We start from the raw sequence: 19,050 nt of genomic DNA on the forward strand, positions 1-19,050 counted from the left end.
CTGACAGGACATATGCTCAGCGGGGCCGAGACTTACTAGCTGGCCCGTTGCTCAGTTAGTGGACGTGGCAGGCTGGGAATGCAGGCGTCAGATACCAGAGCCCCCGTGTCCAGCATGGCCTCTCCGAGAGAGACAGCGGCAGCGACCATTAGTAAAACCCAACGGCAGCAGCCATGGTTGCCGAGCTCCCTGTTCTCTGGTAGGCTGACAAGGAAGGGAACGAAGCTCTTGGCAAGCAACACTAATCCCACTGTGGCTCGGCTGGCCGGACGACTCTTCCCCACTCACACAAAGGCATGAGCAAACACAGCAGCCGCCATCTCATCGCAGCGGCCCAGAGCCAGGGCTGGGCCAGGCCGTCCCATCACCCATGGAGCCCCACAGGATGGTGGGTGCCGTGTGGCGCGCACACAGCCTGGGGATGGAGGGGACCTGCCAGGGGGCTGAATTCCAGGGCAAGTGGGAGAAGCCGGGCTTGAGGCCTGGCGTGCGCATGTGCGGGGAGCCGGCCAGCCAGAATGCAGGCACTGACCTCAATCGCACAAGTGGAAAATCTGAGCCTGTCGGGCTGGAAGGGGCTGCGAGGCATCCTGAAATCCCCCCCGACGGCTTTCTGGCACACGCTGGGAGGAGTGAGCTCATGGGCCCCCAGATGCCGGACGGAAAATCTCATCCGTAGTGATAGCAGGCACTGCGGGGCACTCGTGTGCAGGAAGCCATCTCGGGGCCTTGGACGCGACAAAAATAGTTCCAAATAAGGCTGTCTTGTAAAATGAAACCCTGAGGACAATCTGGGGAGAAAAAACTACCCACGGTCCCGCCATGCTAACAAAACCACCGTGGTGGCTCCCCTCCCGATGTTCACAGGCCAAGGGACTTCCTGCATGCGAGGTGATGGCAGCTTTCTCCTCGACGCAGCAGACACTGTGCTTCCAGACGCTTGAGAATTATCACTAACCCTCCCCCTCAAGGACTTTGGGGTGAATGACAGAGGCGGCAAGGATACAGAACCACAACCCCCCAGATCTCACCAGGCCATCACAAAAACCCAGTACGAGGGATGGGGCTCGGGGACTGGGGGTGGCGGGGGGAGGAGTAAGGCCAGGAAGCCCTGAGTAAAGAGCTTGCCTCCCTTGACGTCAGGTGCAGCATGGGAGTTTCCTGCCTGCCACCAAGACCCAGGGGGAAATTCAACACAGCCTAGGAAGAAATGTTTTCTTGGCTCTGAGCTCTGGGAAGAATGGGTCATGGCAGTTTGCTCCTAAGTGGTGTTTAAGAACATAGAGTGTCCTCAAGAGAGTTTTTATCACTATGGCTGCTCCTTGCATGCAGCCTTAGTAAAGGCCACAGACGTGGAACTGTGCGGCTCTGAAAGACAGGGAGGCGGGACGCGAGCAGTGGTAACACACGACTCTGGAGTGGCCCCCTGGATTACAACCATGGCTCCTCTGCTTTTGGTAATAGGACCTAGCAGAAAGATGCCTATCGGGGCCTGAGTTTCCTCACCTGCAGAAAGGGGTTGATAGCACCCGCCTCACGGGGGATTGTAAAGATTCAACGCGGCCATCTATGTGTGTGCTTACAATAGTGCCTGACACACAGCCAGCGCTATTACGGTTGGCTGTCTTTGGGGGAAGTATCTAAAGTAGGGATTGGCAAACTACGGCCCTTGGGCCAAATTCAGCCCACCATCTGTTTGTGTAAATAAAGTTTTATTGGAACCACCACACTCATTCGTTTACATAATGGCTGCTTTCAGGCTACAAAGGCAGAGCTGAGTAGTTGGAACTTGGACTATATGGTTCACAAAGCCCCAAATATTTACTAGATGGCCCTTTAGAGGAAGTTTGCCAGCCCCTGATCTAAGTGAATGAACGGCGTGTGTGATGTCTGTGCGCGGCTGTTCTGAGCCTGATCTCAGCGTTCCTCCAGCCTTACTTGGGAGATGTCTCTCGTCCTCACAGCGCCATCCTGGGGGTGACATTTTTGGGGTGATGGGTCCAGAACACCAGGGCCGGGAAGCACTCCCAGCACCTCTCAGTCGGCTCCGCTGTCTCAGGGCCATGGGAAGGTGGAGGCGGCTCTGAGAGAACATGCCATCAGTATTCCAGGCTGCAGGGAGCCGGCGTGCCATGGGATGCCTGGGGCGAAGCTTTTGTTCAGCACAGACATTAATAAACACTGGAAGCCACTCCTCCGTTCCACTCCATGAACCTCCCTCAGTCTGGAGTGCAAGGCAATTCTGCTATCGCCTGATGAGCAGGTGGTGTCAAACACAGAAGGGATCAACGAGGCAGAGGCAAGTCATGGAGCTTTACTGCTTCTCAGCATTCAAGGAGTAAACTGATTTGACCCGAGGTCGAGCGTCACTGACTCTGGGAAACTCTGGGCCGATGCTCCAGGCAAAGGCCTGGCCTTACCGTGCCCCATCAGGAGCTGTGAAGCCAAGCTCAGTGTAACGCATTGGCAGTGGTACCTAGAGAGCTAAATTTCAATCGTGGAACATATACAGGACATCTATGAGCTTTTCCATGACTATAGCACTTAGTTTAACAGTCACAGATGGTGTTTTCTGGACAACATACAGTGAAGTAAAATATGCCAATTGAGCAGAGTGTAGCTAACCAGCATTATCTATTGTATTTCCTACATCAGCTTTTGTTAGTACCCTGCACTTTCGGCTGGTATTGGCTGGGGATCTGATGGCAAACTACAGCAGCCGTCTTCTTATGCTCAGAGCCCTTTCTATGGACGACATCCCTGCCATGCGCTAGAGATCAGCTCACTCCTTCTCACCCACGCCTGAACCTCCGGCGCCACGAGGTAGATGAGTCTCACTGGCTCCACCTTACAAACTGCAGAACAAGGCTCTCGCTGGTCATCCGCTTGGGCTGCACTGATCCTCAAGGCTTCAGGGAGCCATGCAGGGTGTAGCACAATCAGGGGTGTTCTGGATATCACCTCTGGCAGAGCCTGAGTAAGGTTATCCAAGCTCTAGGCCAGGACTTGGTAAACTACCGCCTCACCAGCAAATCCGGCCTGCTGTTTGTGTAAATAAAGTTTGATTGAAACAGACGTTTATTCATTTACATGTGGTCTATGGCTGTTTTTGCTACAAGGGCAGAGTTGAATAGCTGTGATAGACCATAGGGCCTACAAAGCCTAAAATACTTACTGTCTATCCTTTTACAGTTTTCGGAACCCTGCCCTAGATGAGAGGATGACTCATCTGAGCATGGCTCGGACCAGGACATAACAGAGCAGGACTTCACAAGCATTTAGGGGCACTTTTTGAGACTCAGTGACCAGCCAGGATTCTGGCTTGGGCAGCACAGCCAGTGATGCAGTTACCCGGTGGGAGAAGCCAGTACCTTTGGGGGAAAGGCGGGAAGACTAAGAGTGTGGTTTTAGATCCCTTCTGCTGGAAGAGCCTGGTTTAGGTGTCTGGAAAGCAGAGGATGCAGACCTGGAACTCCCTCCTCCGCTCTCGCTGCTCTTTGTACGTCAGCACCAGGATCATTACCTCCTGTTGCAGCTGGCTGTCAGGCTTTAATTCTCTGAGGGCAGAAACGAGACCTTAGCGATTTTTTTGTTTTACTCTCCTCCCCTCTAACCCCAGGACTCAAAGGGGGCCTTGCGCAGGGTAGGCAGGAATCTGCTGTGGGTGAAAGCAGGTTCAGAGTCAAAGTTTCCATTAAGGAGGCGATCTTGGGGTACAACTGTACTTTGATGTGAAACACACAGACATGTAAAAGATGACGGCATCTACTAACCAAGGCAGCGTGGAGTCCGAAGAGCCAGATGAGGGCGAGGCCTGCTGCCGAGATCAGGCCAGGCTAAGGCAGGCCGCGTGGGAGCGGCCCTGGGCTCTGAGAGAAGGTGGTCTTCTCAATCACCTTCCAGAAGAGTAGGAATTCTCTTCGCCCTTTTCCCCTATCCTTTGGAAACAGGGCACATGGAACCCAAGCCACAGAAAGGGCACTGGTGGGCAACTTAAGTTTTTGAAAGGCTCCCCATGTGACTGTAAGGTGAGCTGGGGTCGAGAACCTCTGGTTTACATGAGCTGAAGTTTTTCAGACCAGTAGCCCTAGCATAACCGAACAAACACTGAGAAGATGGGAACTCACAAGATGCAGCCGAGGAGAGCCTGGCTGAAACGGAAGAGGCTCTTTTTTCATCCATGGACCAATTTTAACTCATGATTTAATTCAACAGTAGAGAAAAGTATGAGGAGGTCATGAAGCAGTGGTTCCTCACACAACCCTCCGGGGAGTGCAAGCGATCTTGAGGGAGTCGGGGAAGCAAACAAAATCGGTTCCAAGCCCTTTCAAACAATAAAGATGTCTTTCAACACGGCACTTCCAGAAGGAAGAGAAGGATGGATGTTACAGCGTCAGATGCCCCAGACTGCTGAGTACTGCTTGAAAGCGTTAGCATGGACTTGGAACTTCCGTGAGAGGCAGTTTCAGGATATCTGCAGCTTCCACTTTTCCCAATCCAATCTGGCTGAAGAACTGGTTCTGAAGGGACCTCCCGTTGCTTAATATTTCCAAGTCAGAAAACATAACCCCACATGACACTGGCAGGGTTCCTAGGAACTCCCTCTTGGCAGTAGATGCTCCAAGCTCTGCAGGACAATCTTTGACCTGTCCCCTAGCACTCTCCCTCCCTTCAGTCCCGTGAAGTCCCAAACTCCAAAACTGCCAGTGAGAGTAATGTGAAAAAAGCAGTCTGGTGCCCGCTGAACTCCACCTCCTAACACTCAGTGGTTCTCACGGTGTCACACCTGAGGGTCTCAGAACAGGCACGACATTCTCCTTGCAAACGGCCAATGACAGGGGATTCCACGCCGACCCCTTGTCAACTCAGCTGCTCAGAGGAGATGGTCAGACAACTTCATAAAGCTGGCTTACTTCCTCAGAGACAAGATTTTGAGGAGGAAGTTGGGCTGTGAAACTTAACAGCGTCATAAATCGAAGAGGGGCAAGAAAGGGGAGCTTTTTAGTAGCCAGATGTTAGGTCCACAGTGATTTTAGATCAACCAGAAGGCAGTTTAGTAAACGAATGGAACAAAAATGGAGAAATCACACTGAAGAGGACACACCATAGGCTAGAGGACACAATGTCTCAACTGATCCTGAACACACTACTGCTGGACATCGTGGCCTCTACCGACAGACAAGGGGTCCAAGACTCAGCAAGGGGGCAGGAGGGGTCCACCTGACCCCAGGCCCACACTGTTTCCAGCACCCGCCCGAGTGGGCCCCCCTGGGCCCCTCAGCTGCCTTTGGCCTGGACTTGTGCTTTCTCATCTGTACCATGTGGATAGCCCTAAGAGCGCTCAACTAAGTCTCTCCTGGTAAGTGACTACTTACCACACCAACCTGTAACTTACCTGCTCACACGTCTGTCTCCTGCTCTGGACTGTGCGTGGCTTTTAGTCCATCTCAGTACCTCCAGCAAGACCTGAGTGCCGGGCGTCAAAGTGCTCAGGCTGCTGAACGCGCGAGTGACGGCTGTCATTGTGGATGCAAACATGACGCCTGAAATCAAACACTGAGCAAATTACCTCAGAAAACAAGCAAAGGAACACCCCGGACATAGAGCATTTCATAGGAAATCCATCCACACAGCTGGCCCCCTCTCCGAAGGTTGAGCAGCTCTGGAACGTTAAGTTGGAACCATGAGAAAAATAACTGTTACACGTCCAAAAACAGCAGACTGGACATGACAAAGCCCCAAACCAAAAAGCCACAATCTCGAAACACTCAGAATCTAACGGCAAAATCCCTACTGAGTGCTTTTAAAAGCAATGTGGGTTTTCCGTATTTTTCCTCTTTAAAAATAATTTTTAAAAAACCTTTGAGACTAATAATCATCCTTCTTTAGTTTACTGCTTAGCTTTTAAAGCATAAAATTATTTAAGAAACCAAACGTAACAACTTAACGTGGCACAGGCGCAGTTCAAGAACAGGAGTTTGCAATAAAAAATAAAAACCCATTTTTTCTTTCTTTTTCCCGGAGTGGTAGTGCTGCAAATTAGAAAATTCTTGAAAAAACAGCAGAGAAGTGGTCCGCAATGTTCTGAATTGGACGTGGCATCAGGGAAACAACCACTCAAGCACACAAGTGGCATTTTGTGATCAAATTTATTTTTTGTTTAAATTTCATTTACTTTGTTTTACTGTAATTTACACAAGAGACTGCCAAGTAAACTAGATATTTTACATTCACCACACATTCCCTCAAATCTCCACAGTTGTTAGAAAAACATTAAAATCCATGCGCCGGGTTCTCATTTCCACGTGCGCCCAAGCTCCCAATGATGCTACAGATGCCAGTGAGAGTTAAGTTCATTAAAAGGAGAGGGCTAGACTCTTTATTTCACAAAATTAGCAATCATCTTCCTCGCATCAAATACGTTGCAGACAGTGATTATGCGCTGACAAAACCTATCTTACAGCAGTGCCCAGAGAGTAAACTTCGGTCTCGATCCTGAGAGCACGGAGGACGCACGCGATGTGGCTCTGGAGCTGGGGAGCACAGGGACTCGCACTGCAGGAGCGATCCTGAACACCCTTGTCTGAGTCGCCGCCATCACTTCAGTGGGGACACAGGACATGTGGGAAGACGACGGGCAGGGAGGGCAGGACTGTCAGCAAATCAGATCACTAACGTGATGTGACTACAGGGCCTGGCGTGTTGGGGAGGACGAGAGGTTAAAGACGACAGTTTGTGACCTGAAGGCTTCAACAGTATCCTTCTACTCAAGCTTCCGGGACTGACGGGAGAATCACTGCATTTGGACAGAGAAAGCTGAGGAAAATCTCACCTAGCTATTGTTCCTTTCTTAAAGAAAGAAAGAAAGGTGGCAGCAGCTTCTAAGTGGCATTTTCACGCTGCTTATTCAGGATACGTCCCAATGACGTCCTACTGGAGAGCACATCAGAGTGCGCAGAGAGGCGCTGGCCCCTCGGCAAGGCCCCCTGTCTGTGAGCAGCCAGGCCTCGTGCTGCCCCTTAAATTCTCCCGTCTCAAAGTCAGCATCTCCCCCTTCAAGTGTGTTTCAGCACGAAAAGAGCAACATGTCATCACTAGCTATATCCTACCGTGTGAGCTGTGAGGCATGGAGATCGTTTGCATAGTTTCCAAGCTGTGATTTCAGAGAACAGTAGTTTCACCAAAAGTGAGACTCATGAAGTGCTGTACTTCCAGTTTTGCTAAACAGCCTACGATGTTATTCCTTTCTTCACCAATTTTTTTGTTTGCCTAACAGGAGCCTGAAAATTGTATAGTGTTTATTATAAATCACAAACCACCATCTCCATTTTTGCTAGGTCTGATGTAGAAAAATACTTGAAATTTAAAATACAAAAATCCAATAAAAACCTGAAATTTTTTTTAAAAAGGGTGTTTTCCCTCAGGGCAAACAAGTAAAAAGTGGCCTGTAACTGTACTCCTTACTAATAGCTATTGTCCAATTGAACTGCAAGATAATGACTGTTCAGAAATAAATCGTTATAAATACATTCAAAGTTTATATTCCAGATTCATTGGAATACCAAAAGATTTTGAATAAATTTTTCTGTGGGAGTCTGTTGCTTATGGGACTAAAATAAAACTTTATAGGAGACGGATTTAAAAGAACAGGAGAGTGAGAACAGGCTATATACATATTGGTCCACAACAACGTGACATTTATGAAACATACCAGCTAGTACTACATCGCAGTCAATCTGTCCATTTATGGTATCACTCTGATAATTATTAAAATCTGTTCCAGGTATATATATTGAAAATATTTTCTTTTGCATTCTTGCTGAAGATAGGTACAGTACTTCGGAGAAATTGTACTAATCCCTTCAGTATGTCTGTATGTACATATATACACAGTGTGTGTACTGGGTCTGCAGCTCTACATGCACTTTATATACAGCTACAGACAGACACACACCAACATATATATACACGTGGCTGGGGACCTGTGCCTGTGAGTACAGAGTTACACGCACAGGCCTGGGAACTGTCAACACTGCAAGATACTGGTCAGATTCTTCTTCACTCATCACTGGCTGCACTTGTTCCCCTCACTTGACCTTGATTACGTAACTGTAAGAAAATCAAAAGACAGTGCAATGTGTTAAAATACAGAGACGCAACAAATGTCAGACAGTAGCCTGCCACACACATTCTCCAGAAAAAGATTCTCAACGTAGCAAAATGTTAGGCAGAAAAGGTACCCCAACTACTGCATTTTACAAATTTAATCTCTTGAAAATTTTGGTCTTACTAGTGACATAACATTTTGTTTCATCAGAGGTGAAATAAATTAGAAGGAGAAATAAATCACAGAAACTTAGAAGAACTTAACAAAAATAACAACGTAAAATTTTTAAAAATGAACACTGAATTTAAAGAAAGGGCTTTGGAGGAATCCTGGTAGAGCTCACTCATTCTTACTCGGTACAACTCTGTCTCCACGACTGAACCCTTCACTGCTCGCGGGCTCAGTAATCACAGAGCGGGCAGCGCATGTGAGGGGCAGCCGAGACTCACGGGAGTGGGAAGAGCTCTCCACCTCGTCCTTCTGATAAGCCCAGCGGTTCAATATTAACAAGCGACGAGTGTGCTGTGCATCTCTGCTTCCTCGCACTGCTTTCACTATGTGGGATAGATTTGGAGGCTTTCTCTCCTCTAGGAAAACCTCTTATCTGGGCATATAAATTTGTGTTAGAGAAACAAGACGGGAGAAATGTTTTATACTGTAAATGAGAACCAAAGTGTATTTACACATATTAAAGCTAACTGTAAAGATAATTGAAGATTCAACATGAAGGAAGACTTTCTGGTGTTCAAAAAACATTCAATTAAAATGACTTATTGAGGTTGGCCCCTATGGTATGGGATGAAAGATCTTTGTTTGATTTAAAATGCTTTTACGTATTTCCTTAACTAACCACAAATGGTCCTACTAAGAAATAGGTCAATTAACTGGTTAGCGGTGAAACTCTGCTGGCTTCCAGGACCGTGCTACACGATGATGTGTGCACTTGGCAGCCAGCTTCTAAACTTAACACTAAGAACCAGCTCAGGATTACTCAATACAGCCTGTTCCACAGATAAAATTCTTACAGAATAGTACACAAGTGTTCACTGTCCATTTCCAAAAGATATATCTCAAATTCTAAAAATTAAACCACATTTTAACATTTAGTCTCTGCTTAACAAGTTAACTACCCATTACCAAAAAGGTATTGGTTGTTAAACGTTCTTTTTCCCCAGGTCTTCACTTACACAGTTTGATTATTGTCTCTGACCCTACAGGGGACTCATCTAGACATCAGCAGCCGACGTGCCTCGGACGGAACCCTTCTTACGCATCTAAACGTAAAATAAAATCATGAGCTGCTAAAATCACACACTCTAAATTGGGTTAGTAAGCAAGGGGAGCAAAAGGATCTAGAAGAGATTGTGAGGGGACTGCTGCCTGTTTATAACTATATCCACACTGAGAATGAACTTCTGAGGCCCCTCAAGTAAGCTTGGTCTAAAGAAAATCTTGCAAAAGGCTTTTCTTACATAGGACAAAAAATGTGTATCTATTTTTGAATCTAGGAAACAAAAGCCTGCAGACTGATGATGTGAAATTATCAAAGATAAGCCAAGGAGAAATAAACTGTTCACCAATACAATGTGAGAAAATGTCCCGATGGTCTGGTTCCAATTCTCATAGTCCCTAGACCTGACAGGAGGCCATGAGGTGTGGCCACCTCTGCTGCTTCTGAGACCAGGGTCCCTCAGAGGAGTTCCTGATGGGAAGTTTATTGAAAAGAGGGAGGATGAAAGGAAGAAGAAGATAGCACAGGAAGAGCACATGAGAAACAATGGAGGACATGAGGGTGCATCGGGAAAGACAGACAGCTACGACAACAGCCTGTAATTAAAAACTCAATGAGGAAGTTAAGAACGGAGAGAAAAGAGACAAATGCAATAAATACATTTCTAAAATTAACCCCTCCTACCTCACGCACGCCCCACAGAAGTGCCAGTTGAGCACAAGAGGCCTAACGTTTGCCCCAAGGCCTCCTTCAGTGGCTGGCCTACCCCCAGTACTTCTCCTCAGGATTATAGGCAGGCAGGAGCATTCCTCTCATGCCTCACCTCTCAAGACGCTATTCCTTCTCTCCAGGGCCAAACCCACTTGAAAAAAATCCAATTCTTAAAATATTTGCGAATTAAGAAGAGAATTACAATGTATCAAATTCTATCATCAGGTGTCAGGGAAACAGGCCGTCAAGAAAAGGGGAAATGCCTGCGTGGCAAGGAGGATTTGAGAATGTCAAGCCTCTTCAGGAGGCAGGCGTTCTTCAGCTAGGCGTTCTGGCCTACAGGCATGATGCGCCCAGATTCTGAAGATGCTCACAAACCAGCCGTTAGGACTCAGGGCAGCAGCAGTGCGATGTGGAATAAAGCACTCTCCAATTACCTAGAGCAAAAGAACTCAAATGGGGTTTAACGTTAAGATGATCAGCACTTAACGCTGAAATCTGTCTTGAAATGTTTTTGAAACATTTAAGAGAGAAACTGCCATGTCCCCTCAACCCTGAATCAATGACAGGTTTCTACCCAGTCCATGAGGGAAAGAGTCACTCTGAGCCAAGAGCGTACAGTGATGATGGTATCTTCTAGTAAACTGGGCTTCCACGTAACTACTTGTCTATCTTACACTTTCCTTTCAAGAGCAATTCCCAACTCACGAATAACTGACTTGCATGGAGAAGCAGCTGAGGCTGCAGGCCCCCTGCCACAGGTGGGAGTGAGTCACCAGTGCCTTGTCAGGGCTCTCATCACACTGACATTGGCACAGTTCTGTGGTCAGGCATCCTGAGCCTGAGAACTTGTGAGAGAAGGAAGAGCACTGCCGTGGGGGAGGGAGAGCTCTCAGCCAAGTTCTGTGCAAGAGCCCTCCATTCATGATCCTCAACCGTGACCTGTCTTCCTCACGTGACGGACAGGCCTTGAGCATCAAAACCAAAACCAAAAGCAAGCTTCTGTGCTGAGAGTTCAAGCCACCAAAACTAAGTCTGTTCTGTTTTATCTTGGTGTTGGGCAAATCCTTTCTGGAGACGCAAGGTTGTACCATGAGCTTAGTGAGAATAAGTGTAACATCGCTGCTTTCTTTTTACTATCCAGCTGACAGCAGCTGCTCGGAGGGGCTGGGGCGGAGCTGGCAGCTATCTCCGGAGCCTGGAGCACCTGGAGGGGGAGAGCTGGCAAGGCAGGGAAAGGAACTAAAACTGGGCGGTGGTGCCTCTTACAGAAGGGCATCTGACTCTTGAGAAAGGGAAGCCAGGAGTGGGAGAGAGGCATGGAAAGAAAGGTAAGAAGTACCCACGACTTACTCTTGCCTGTTTAAATATTTTGCCTGGGGCCAGGCTAAAAATAAAGGGGTGAGGGAGAGAGAGTCCTCCACGCTTGCCATTCTATCAGCCTACTCCCAAAGATCCAGAACTCAGTCATACTATTAGTATGAGAAACTGAAGTCAAACAGGCTTCCTTTGGCTGGCTTAGAAACCAAACCCCAATTTATAATGTTGTCTCTATGGGAAAACATGTTCCAAATTTCAAAAAATCAACTTAAAAATTTTTGGAACAAAATCCATTCATAAGTTGGAGACTGCCTCAAGTTTACTTTATGTATAAGATAAGGTTAAAACACTTTATTGCCTTATAAAGAAAATATGTCCTAGTCCTCTCAGAAGGTTTGTATAAAGCTAATTAGAAGCAGATCTGCCATAATCACCAAAAGTAAGCAGTTTTAAACACAGATTCTTTACGATGCTATGTGCCAAATAGATTTCCTTCTGTGCCAAAGAACCTGATTTGCTGCCATTCCCCAGTGATTAAATGGAGTTCCTGCCTCACACACAGGCGTTCATCAAACACTCGCCTGCAGGGCTTCCAACGCGGAGCGCTGGCAGGACTCGAGATGACTGCATGGAAACCACGAGCCTATCCTCTACATTCCTGGGGTTCATTTCCCCCGTGGGGCCTTACTCTCACCGAAAAGAAGCGTAGCCCAGAGCAAAAGCAAAACCAGACTCGTGCAAGAGGAAGTCGGGGAAGACTGTGCCAGGGAGAAAAGGGGTGCTCACGCACTGCGGGGCCTGCTCCCTGCTGGCAGGGAGGAGGGGGGGTAGGCTTAACCTTGAAACATGGCATGCTGACCTCCAGCCCGGAGACCACCTGAATTTCTGCCTAAAGCTTATGAAGAAATAAGGATTCATTGCTAGTTGTGGGAGGGGAGGCGGCATTTTTGGAATCAGGGACAGTATCACTAGCCTTATCTTTGCTACAGAAGAGAACTAGGACTTACTGTGCTAACATTAATAACTTACTATGGTAACAAAATGAGCCAAAGGCAACGTGGTCCAATAAAGTGAGCGTCTAGAAGGGCTGAGAACCAGATACCAGCACAGAGAACTAACGCACGAAAAAGAATTGGTTACAAAACCAGCGGACATTTTACAGGTAACAAATTCTAGATCAAGAAAGCGCTAGTCTATGTTCATGAAAGATGCACAAGGAAAGAGAAATCAGAACATGAGAAGGGATATTAGTGTCTAAGAAAATTGATTTTGACGAGGAAATGATTAAAGAATAGCTTTTAGTAATACTCTTCTTAATTCTACGTCTACACTTACTGAGCACACACAGTTTTAGAAAGGGAGAATTAGAGAATTTCTACAGAACAGCAAGTCGGAAGTCTTACCGTTTCTAGTTCTTTCTGAGTTTCATCTTCCATTCTCCTAATGTCTTCCATTGTTAGATCAATCCACTTGTCAATCCAACAAAAAAGTTGGCGATGGAAGTTTGTAAATATCCTTTTTTCTTGCTTTTAAAACAAAGAAAAAAAGTAGTGTAAGATGGTAAATATCTAAGTTTAACAACATATTAACCTTATGCATCCCAATTAACCCATGAAATCCACATACATTTGGTTTGAAAAGACCACTCTAGGTTGATTAGTGGAAATCTTAATTCCATCCTATTATTGTGTTGTACAACAAAATAAAAATTTCTCTGTGAAATGTGAAACAATCTCTCCCAGTAGGAACAAAAAAATAACGTACTGTGCGCATTCTGATCCAACGTAAACTCCTGATGAACCCGATTTATTTTTACCTTTTTCTAAATGTCAGTGACCAAAGGTCAACTCAATTTCTTCTGCTATAAAACTATACATTGCCATTCTTAACTTCTGTGCAATTCAAAAGAATACTCTGAGGTGGAATAAAATAATGCACTGAAAGAAAAGAGTCCTACTTTCTTTGGAATTAGGTGTTTCATTGAATTAAGAATCATTGCATACTCTCCATTAATTTTTGTACTTTAATGTTACTGCCACTATATATATATGTGTAGCGTAAAACCATATATATTATTAGTGGTTTTAACTGCTGGATTATTAAAGTTTTACTAAACTTTCTCAAGAAGAGACAAAAGTGTACCAAACAGTTAGTATTTTTGGAAAATCTTCAGCTTTTAAATTTTTTTCCATGAAAAGAAGGGACTTCATCCATTACATGTGTGACTTCTATTTATCAGAACTGGACGAGTTATCTATTATTATGCTCCAAGAGGAAGAAAGGAAGCCAATATTTACAGAGTGCCTACTGTGGGCCAACAGCAAGCAGGCCCCAGAATAATCAAAGTTTCCAGCACTTTAAGATCCAGTTTTTAAAAAATGTTAAGAGCAGTTACAGTTTAAAAGTAGAAAAGTTATGGTGAAACTCAGATGCAACTGGTTGTAGGTTCGGAGATTAACAGGGGCTTCTTCGTAATTATAATGGAATAAACATTCACACTACAGGGAAAGTAAACCTCAGAGAAACTCCATATTCCTCATGTGTTTACAACATGTGTATTTATACAAGTGCAATTCTCCCCCTTTCTAAATCAAATTGCATATGTTACTTTCAATTTAATAAAGAAGACATAAAAAAGAGGCCATTAGAATCTATTTAGATCCTCAGATTATGTCACCCTAGGTTCAGAGTGTAAGTCTTCTCAGTGAGGACCTCTAAAGACGACATCCCACAAGAAAGAGGGAGGTAGACAAGAAAGTGTGTGTCAGGAGGGAAATGTGTGGAGGGATGAGGGGGGATCCAGCTGGGCTGGGACAGAGCCTGGGTCTCCCTCCAGCCAGTGCTGGGACACCAGGTCCCTTGGGGACATGCTTTATGTGTAGAGGGCTCTCTATAGAAGACCTGGGTAAGCCATCAGGCAAGCACTTTGAAAAACCCGCTATGCTCCTCCCTAAAGAAAGCCCCTGAACACCTCCGCTGGCATCTGTCTGCTGTTTCTAGGGAGAAGAAGAAGAATCGAGAAGAGTTACACGGGGACAAAGATTTTCACCTCATAAAGGAAAAAGGAAGCGTTAAGAAGGAAATATCCCATTAGCAGCTGCCTCAAATCTTAACCTCAATTGCAGTCACCACATTCTGAAGTGAGTTTACCTTCTGAATGAAATTTTCTACTTTGCTTTGCAGTCCCCACCACTTGAATTTGATGGTCACCAGCTTATAGGCACACATCTGAGGGCAGTCAGCATTGCTTGCCAGCTCCTTCTGCATGAGGAAAATTGAAAAGGAGAAATTGTGGCTTAAATATTTATGTTTTGATTAAAATTGACTTGTGTAACGACATCACAGACACACATGAAAAAAATTACAATCTCACATGTGTTTAATTCAGGTATTTGGAAGTTTGAAATCATTTTAGCAAAAGCAGCAGCATTCCCCTGCTGCAAACCCTCCTTTCACAGAAGAAGTTACTTCCTGGCTCTACAGTTTAATAGGCGCATTGCTCTGCCTCGAATTACACTATTCAGACTCATATTAAATACCAGATTCTAGTCACATCACATAAGGTTCACAACGCATAAAGGTTCTCCTAACACCATTACTGCACTCCCACCGTGGATGCGGTGAGGCACAAGAAAAAACGAGGAGGAAGTTTAGTCGTCTTCTGTGTCTTCAAACCTCGGCAGGTGGAGGGGCTGCTTATTAAGTGAGGTACTTTCAGTAGAAGGGGGACACAAAAGAGATGCAGCAGCAAAGATGATGTATAATTATCAAGTATGCGAAGGCAAATCCCATACATCCGGACTCTAATTTCCACAAATGATTACACCTCACAGTTTAAATGGCTGTGTTCAGGGAATCAAATAAAGAGTTGTCATGGTAAAAAAGGGAAAATATTTATAAAAAGAAAAAAAAAAGAGCAAGGGAGAGAGGTGGGGGGACTATCAATATTAAGAGAGACAAAATATAAAGTCTGCAATTACTTTCAGAAGGAAACATAAAAAAGCAATTAGAATTTGGGTCCTCAGATTGTCACTCTAGGTTCAGAGTGAATTTTTATACTCTGTATTCTCTATATATACTCTATATTCAGCCACAACAAAACAAAAACATTCTAAAATATGTATTTGGGTAAAGAGGAAGGGAAGGAAGGAGGAAAAGGAAGAGGAGGACAGGGGAAAAAACATATGGCAAAGCGTTAACAACTGCTGGATCTAGGCGGAGGTGTTCACTGCTCTTGCAGTTTTTGGGCTGGTTTTGAAGTTTTTCTTTATAAAAATTGGGCAAGGGGGAAGTCCAACCTATAGCATTACTGAGAATTTCTGTGAAACTCAGTGCAGGCTTCTGTCTCAGTGAGCTCACGTGTGTCCTCAAGTGTTTACCTGGGGAGGCGTGGGCGGGGCAGGCAGGGCCCGCAGCACACATGGGTGTTTTCACGAGGGACCCACTGCGCACCACAGCTCTTCCGAGGGGTGTGTGCAGGAGACCAAGCCCTCCTGAGCTGAGCCCTGAGAGCGCCTGGGCCCGGCTCACAGCAGTGAGCGAACGCAGACGGTGCCTGCCTCAGGAGCGCCCGGCCTGGCACAGAAGGCAGGGACTTTGAACAAAGAATCGCAGATGGCAGAGGCAACTGCAGGTGTGGTCTGAGGAGGGGCCATGTGTAAATCTCAGCCCCAAGGCCGCTGCGCTTAGAAGACGGAAGCCATGAGAGTGCGCCGCCCTTAGCTGGGCGCTCAGGGCCTTCACACCTGTTAGTTCTCTCCCGCCTTTCTTCTTTCACAGAACCCTACTTACCTCTTCACATCTGCAAAACAATCTTAAATAAAGTTTCTCAAAAGCGTAGAGAGTCATGTGCAACATCATGGAGACCCTTTTTATAAAAATTAAATTACTGAGTGAAAAGTTAAAGCAGCCTTTTACAGGGGGTTTTCCCTTCTTCACCATTGTTCTCAGCTTCACATGGCACTTAGGACATTACAATGCCGGCATCAGTCACACTGTGTGCCACTGTCACTTCTTGTCAGTTTCAACTCAGTCACACCTTCCACTTTCAATAAGTTTGTAGTGTGTGAGCAAATATTCTTTCCATTTAGCCACATGTACATAAATTCAAAAAATGATGAAACTCTAGGTCTTATTCTAAAACCTCAAGATTATTCTTCATTTATGCAATCATAGCAGTACAGGACATTCTTCGCCCCAAATCCTCAATAATGTTCCAGTTTCAAGTGAATTCTTAGGATATGATATATGAAAAAATTCTGTTTTGGTATTATTAATAGGACTCAAAGTTCTGAAGAATCCTGCATGATTGATAACTTTTCTCAGAAAATCTCTTCTGTAATAACATTTCACCTTCTGAATAACGACCTGGTACATGGGGTAAATCAATGAGGTAACACACAGGCATTTAAAGAAAAACATTACATACAGCAAACTGTCCTTTTGTAGGTGAGTTCTATGTCAACAGAAGAACTTAGCTGGCTTAGCTCTATTTTTCCATGATTTCCCTCCCATAAAACAGATTACCGATGTGAAAATTCAGCACGGATATGTATGTATATACACACACACACACACACACACACACACCACCTCATACTTTATGAACAAGTTTAATTCAGCAATTACTTAAAGCAGGTACCATTTACAACCGAATCTGTGCCACGTGTCGTCAGAGGACACAAAAGTGGCTGGTAGAGAGGAGAGTAATTATATATATAAATAACGATAAAACCACTACCTTTGGTGCCAATGATCTCTATCAGAAAGGACGCTCTTCTGTTGTGGATGCTGTGGCCCTGAATAAAATCATATATTTGCAACTCCCTCCCCTTCTCCTTGAGCTTCAGGCCCCATGCACTTAAGCTGGGCTCTGGTGTGTGTCAGAGCAGTCAAGCAGCCTTCCATAGGACAGAGCTAGCTTCTGAGTGCACGGCCTTAGAGAAATAATGACAAGGCTGGTCTTTCGCAGATCACTTTTCAATGAGCACTGAGCCAGTGGTGAAGCACCCTCTAACCCAGAGAGAGCCACTGAGAGCCTTTCTATGAGAGTCTGGGCACAGGCAGAATAGAGTACTTGAAAGTGTGCCATCACCTGCCCAGCAAGGAGCACTAGACTAGAGGAAGGGGACTCGGATTGCAGCTCCCTTCCTCTGTGAGGTGGGCAGGATCCTTACCGTCTCAGGCCTTGCTTCTCCAGCAGTAAAGGAAAGGCTGGGCTCTCTGGAGCTTTTCAGCGCCCACGGATGTGACACTAAAAGCAGCGGTGAGTGAGCTCAGCTCCTCGAGTGCCAGGGCTGCCCCAGGGCTGCAGGTGGTCAGCACATGGCCCTGACACCCAATGGCCTGTCTTAAAACTCCATATAATTTTGCACTTTTTTCCGTAATATGCCTGGGCTTAACCAAACACCCCCCTGCACAGCCCCGCGTGCCCAATGCCCTCCATGGCTGAGAGCCTCAGCTGCACCACTGACAAACCCTAAGACACCTTCCATGTGGACACTCCGAGGTCCTATTAGTTACAGGCTGCTGATAGCTTTATTCTGAAACTCCCAATCATTGGACACCTTGTGCTAAAAGAAAACCTTGGGTGTTTCTACTAGCACACCAACTCTTCAGAATTCTCTGATCATTTTATAAAAACAGCAGGATGAAGCATGGTTCCACTTAAAGAGTAGGCTAAATTTAATACAAATATGCCTATACCAAATGTGGGCTCCAAAAACAGAGCACACACGTGACTTCAACAATTACCTAAGTTTGTTTCTCACATTCTCTCTAGTGACTCTGGCAGGCTGCTCAAATCAATTACGGTAATACTGCGAAATTATCAAGTAACACTAGTCTACGAAATTTAGTTTAAAAACTGTAAGTGATAGGACGAAAAAGAACCAGTTCTCTAAGCCATTTTCCCCAGACCTAAAATACATATTTAGTCTCAATCTGCTTTTTGTTTTCCATCCAACTTACAAGTAATTATTTTTAAAAAAAAAGTTTAGGGAAGAATATGTAAAGCAATTAAAAAACAAACAAGTAAACAAACAGCCTGATGCCTTTATTTCTTGGCCTAACTCTCCACAGCATCAATACCTCAGTGGGAGGCGCAGGTGACTTACAGAAACACCATCTCACGTGTCCCCAAGAGAAAGCTGAGAACATGGCAGCTCTGTGTTTTCTTCAATCATTATTATGAGTATCCATGTGATATTTGAGGTTTCATCCAATTCTAAAAATGACTTATGCAATTCATCTCTTAATTTGAACTACGGTCTTAAAACTAATGCTTAAATTAAGAACATGGCTTAAAAAATCTCCATAATTAATGATGAAAGAGAAAATAGTGACATTGCCTAGATGCAGTGAGTACAAGCAAAAAGAATCCTCTTGGCACCATCTTTCTAGGGTGAAATCTGACACTACGTAATTACACAGTCTTAGAGCTGATCACATCCTACGTACACACACACCCTTTACCTGCTAATTCCACTTTCAGAAACGGCTCCCAGTTCATCAGGTGAGAAAGTGACAACACTGTAGATTGTTTATAATGGCCAAAACCAAGACTTCTTAAACAACACAACGCCCAGTGAGGGAGAGCGGTGCAACACCTCACAGGCCTTCCAAACAATGGGTACTAACACAGCCATTAAAAACCATCTTTCTAAAGAATAGTTAACCATGT

General features: G+C 45.4%; 1 protein-coding gene across 2 annotated transcripts in view; it reads right to left on the reverse strand.

Annotated features, from left to right (window-relative positions):
- Positions 1-6,130: 6,130 nt before the first annotated feature.
- PITPNB (phosphatidylinositol transfer protein beta) overlaps positions 6,131-19,050 on the reverse strand; it is a 63,901-nt gene continuing 50,981 nt past the window's right edge. The window contains exons 9-12 of one of the 2 annotated variants that reach the window (XM_046638944.1): positions 14,520-14,630; positions 12,773-12,895; positions 9,297-9,381; positions 6,131-8,109 (exon numbers count right to left, since the gene is read on the reverse strand). In XM_046638944.1, the coding sequence (XP_046494900.1) occupies positions 9,334-9,381; positions 12,773-12,895; positions 14,520-14,630 (282 nt within the window). In that variant the 3' untranslated portion in view covers positions 6,131-8,109; positions 9,297-9,333. The remainder of the gene's footprint in view (positions 8,110-9,296; positions 9,382-12,772; positions 12,896-14,519; positions 14,631-19,050) is intronic. The other variant, XM_046638943.1, reaches the window with a different exon arrangement.

This window comes from Equus quagga, chromosome 15, assembly GCF_021613505.1.
Source record: "Equus quagga isolate Etosha38 chromosome 15, UCLA_HA_Equagga_1.0, whole genome shotgun sequence".
Taxonomy (NCBI): domain Eukaryota; kingdom Metazoa; phylum Chordata; class Mammalia; order Perissodactyla; family Equidae; genus Equus; species Equus quagga.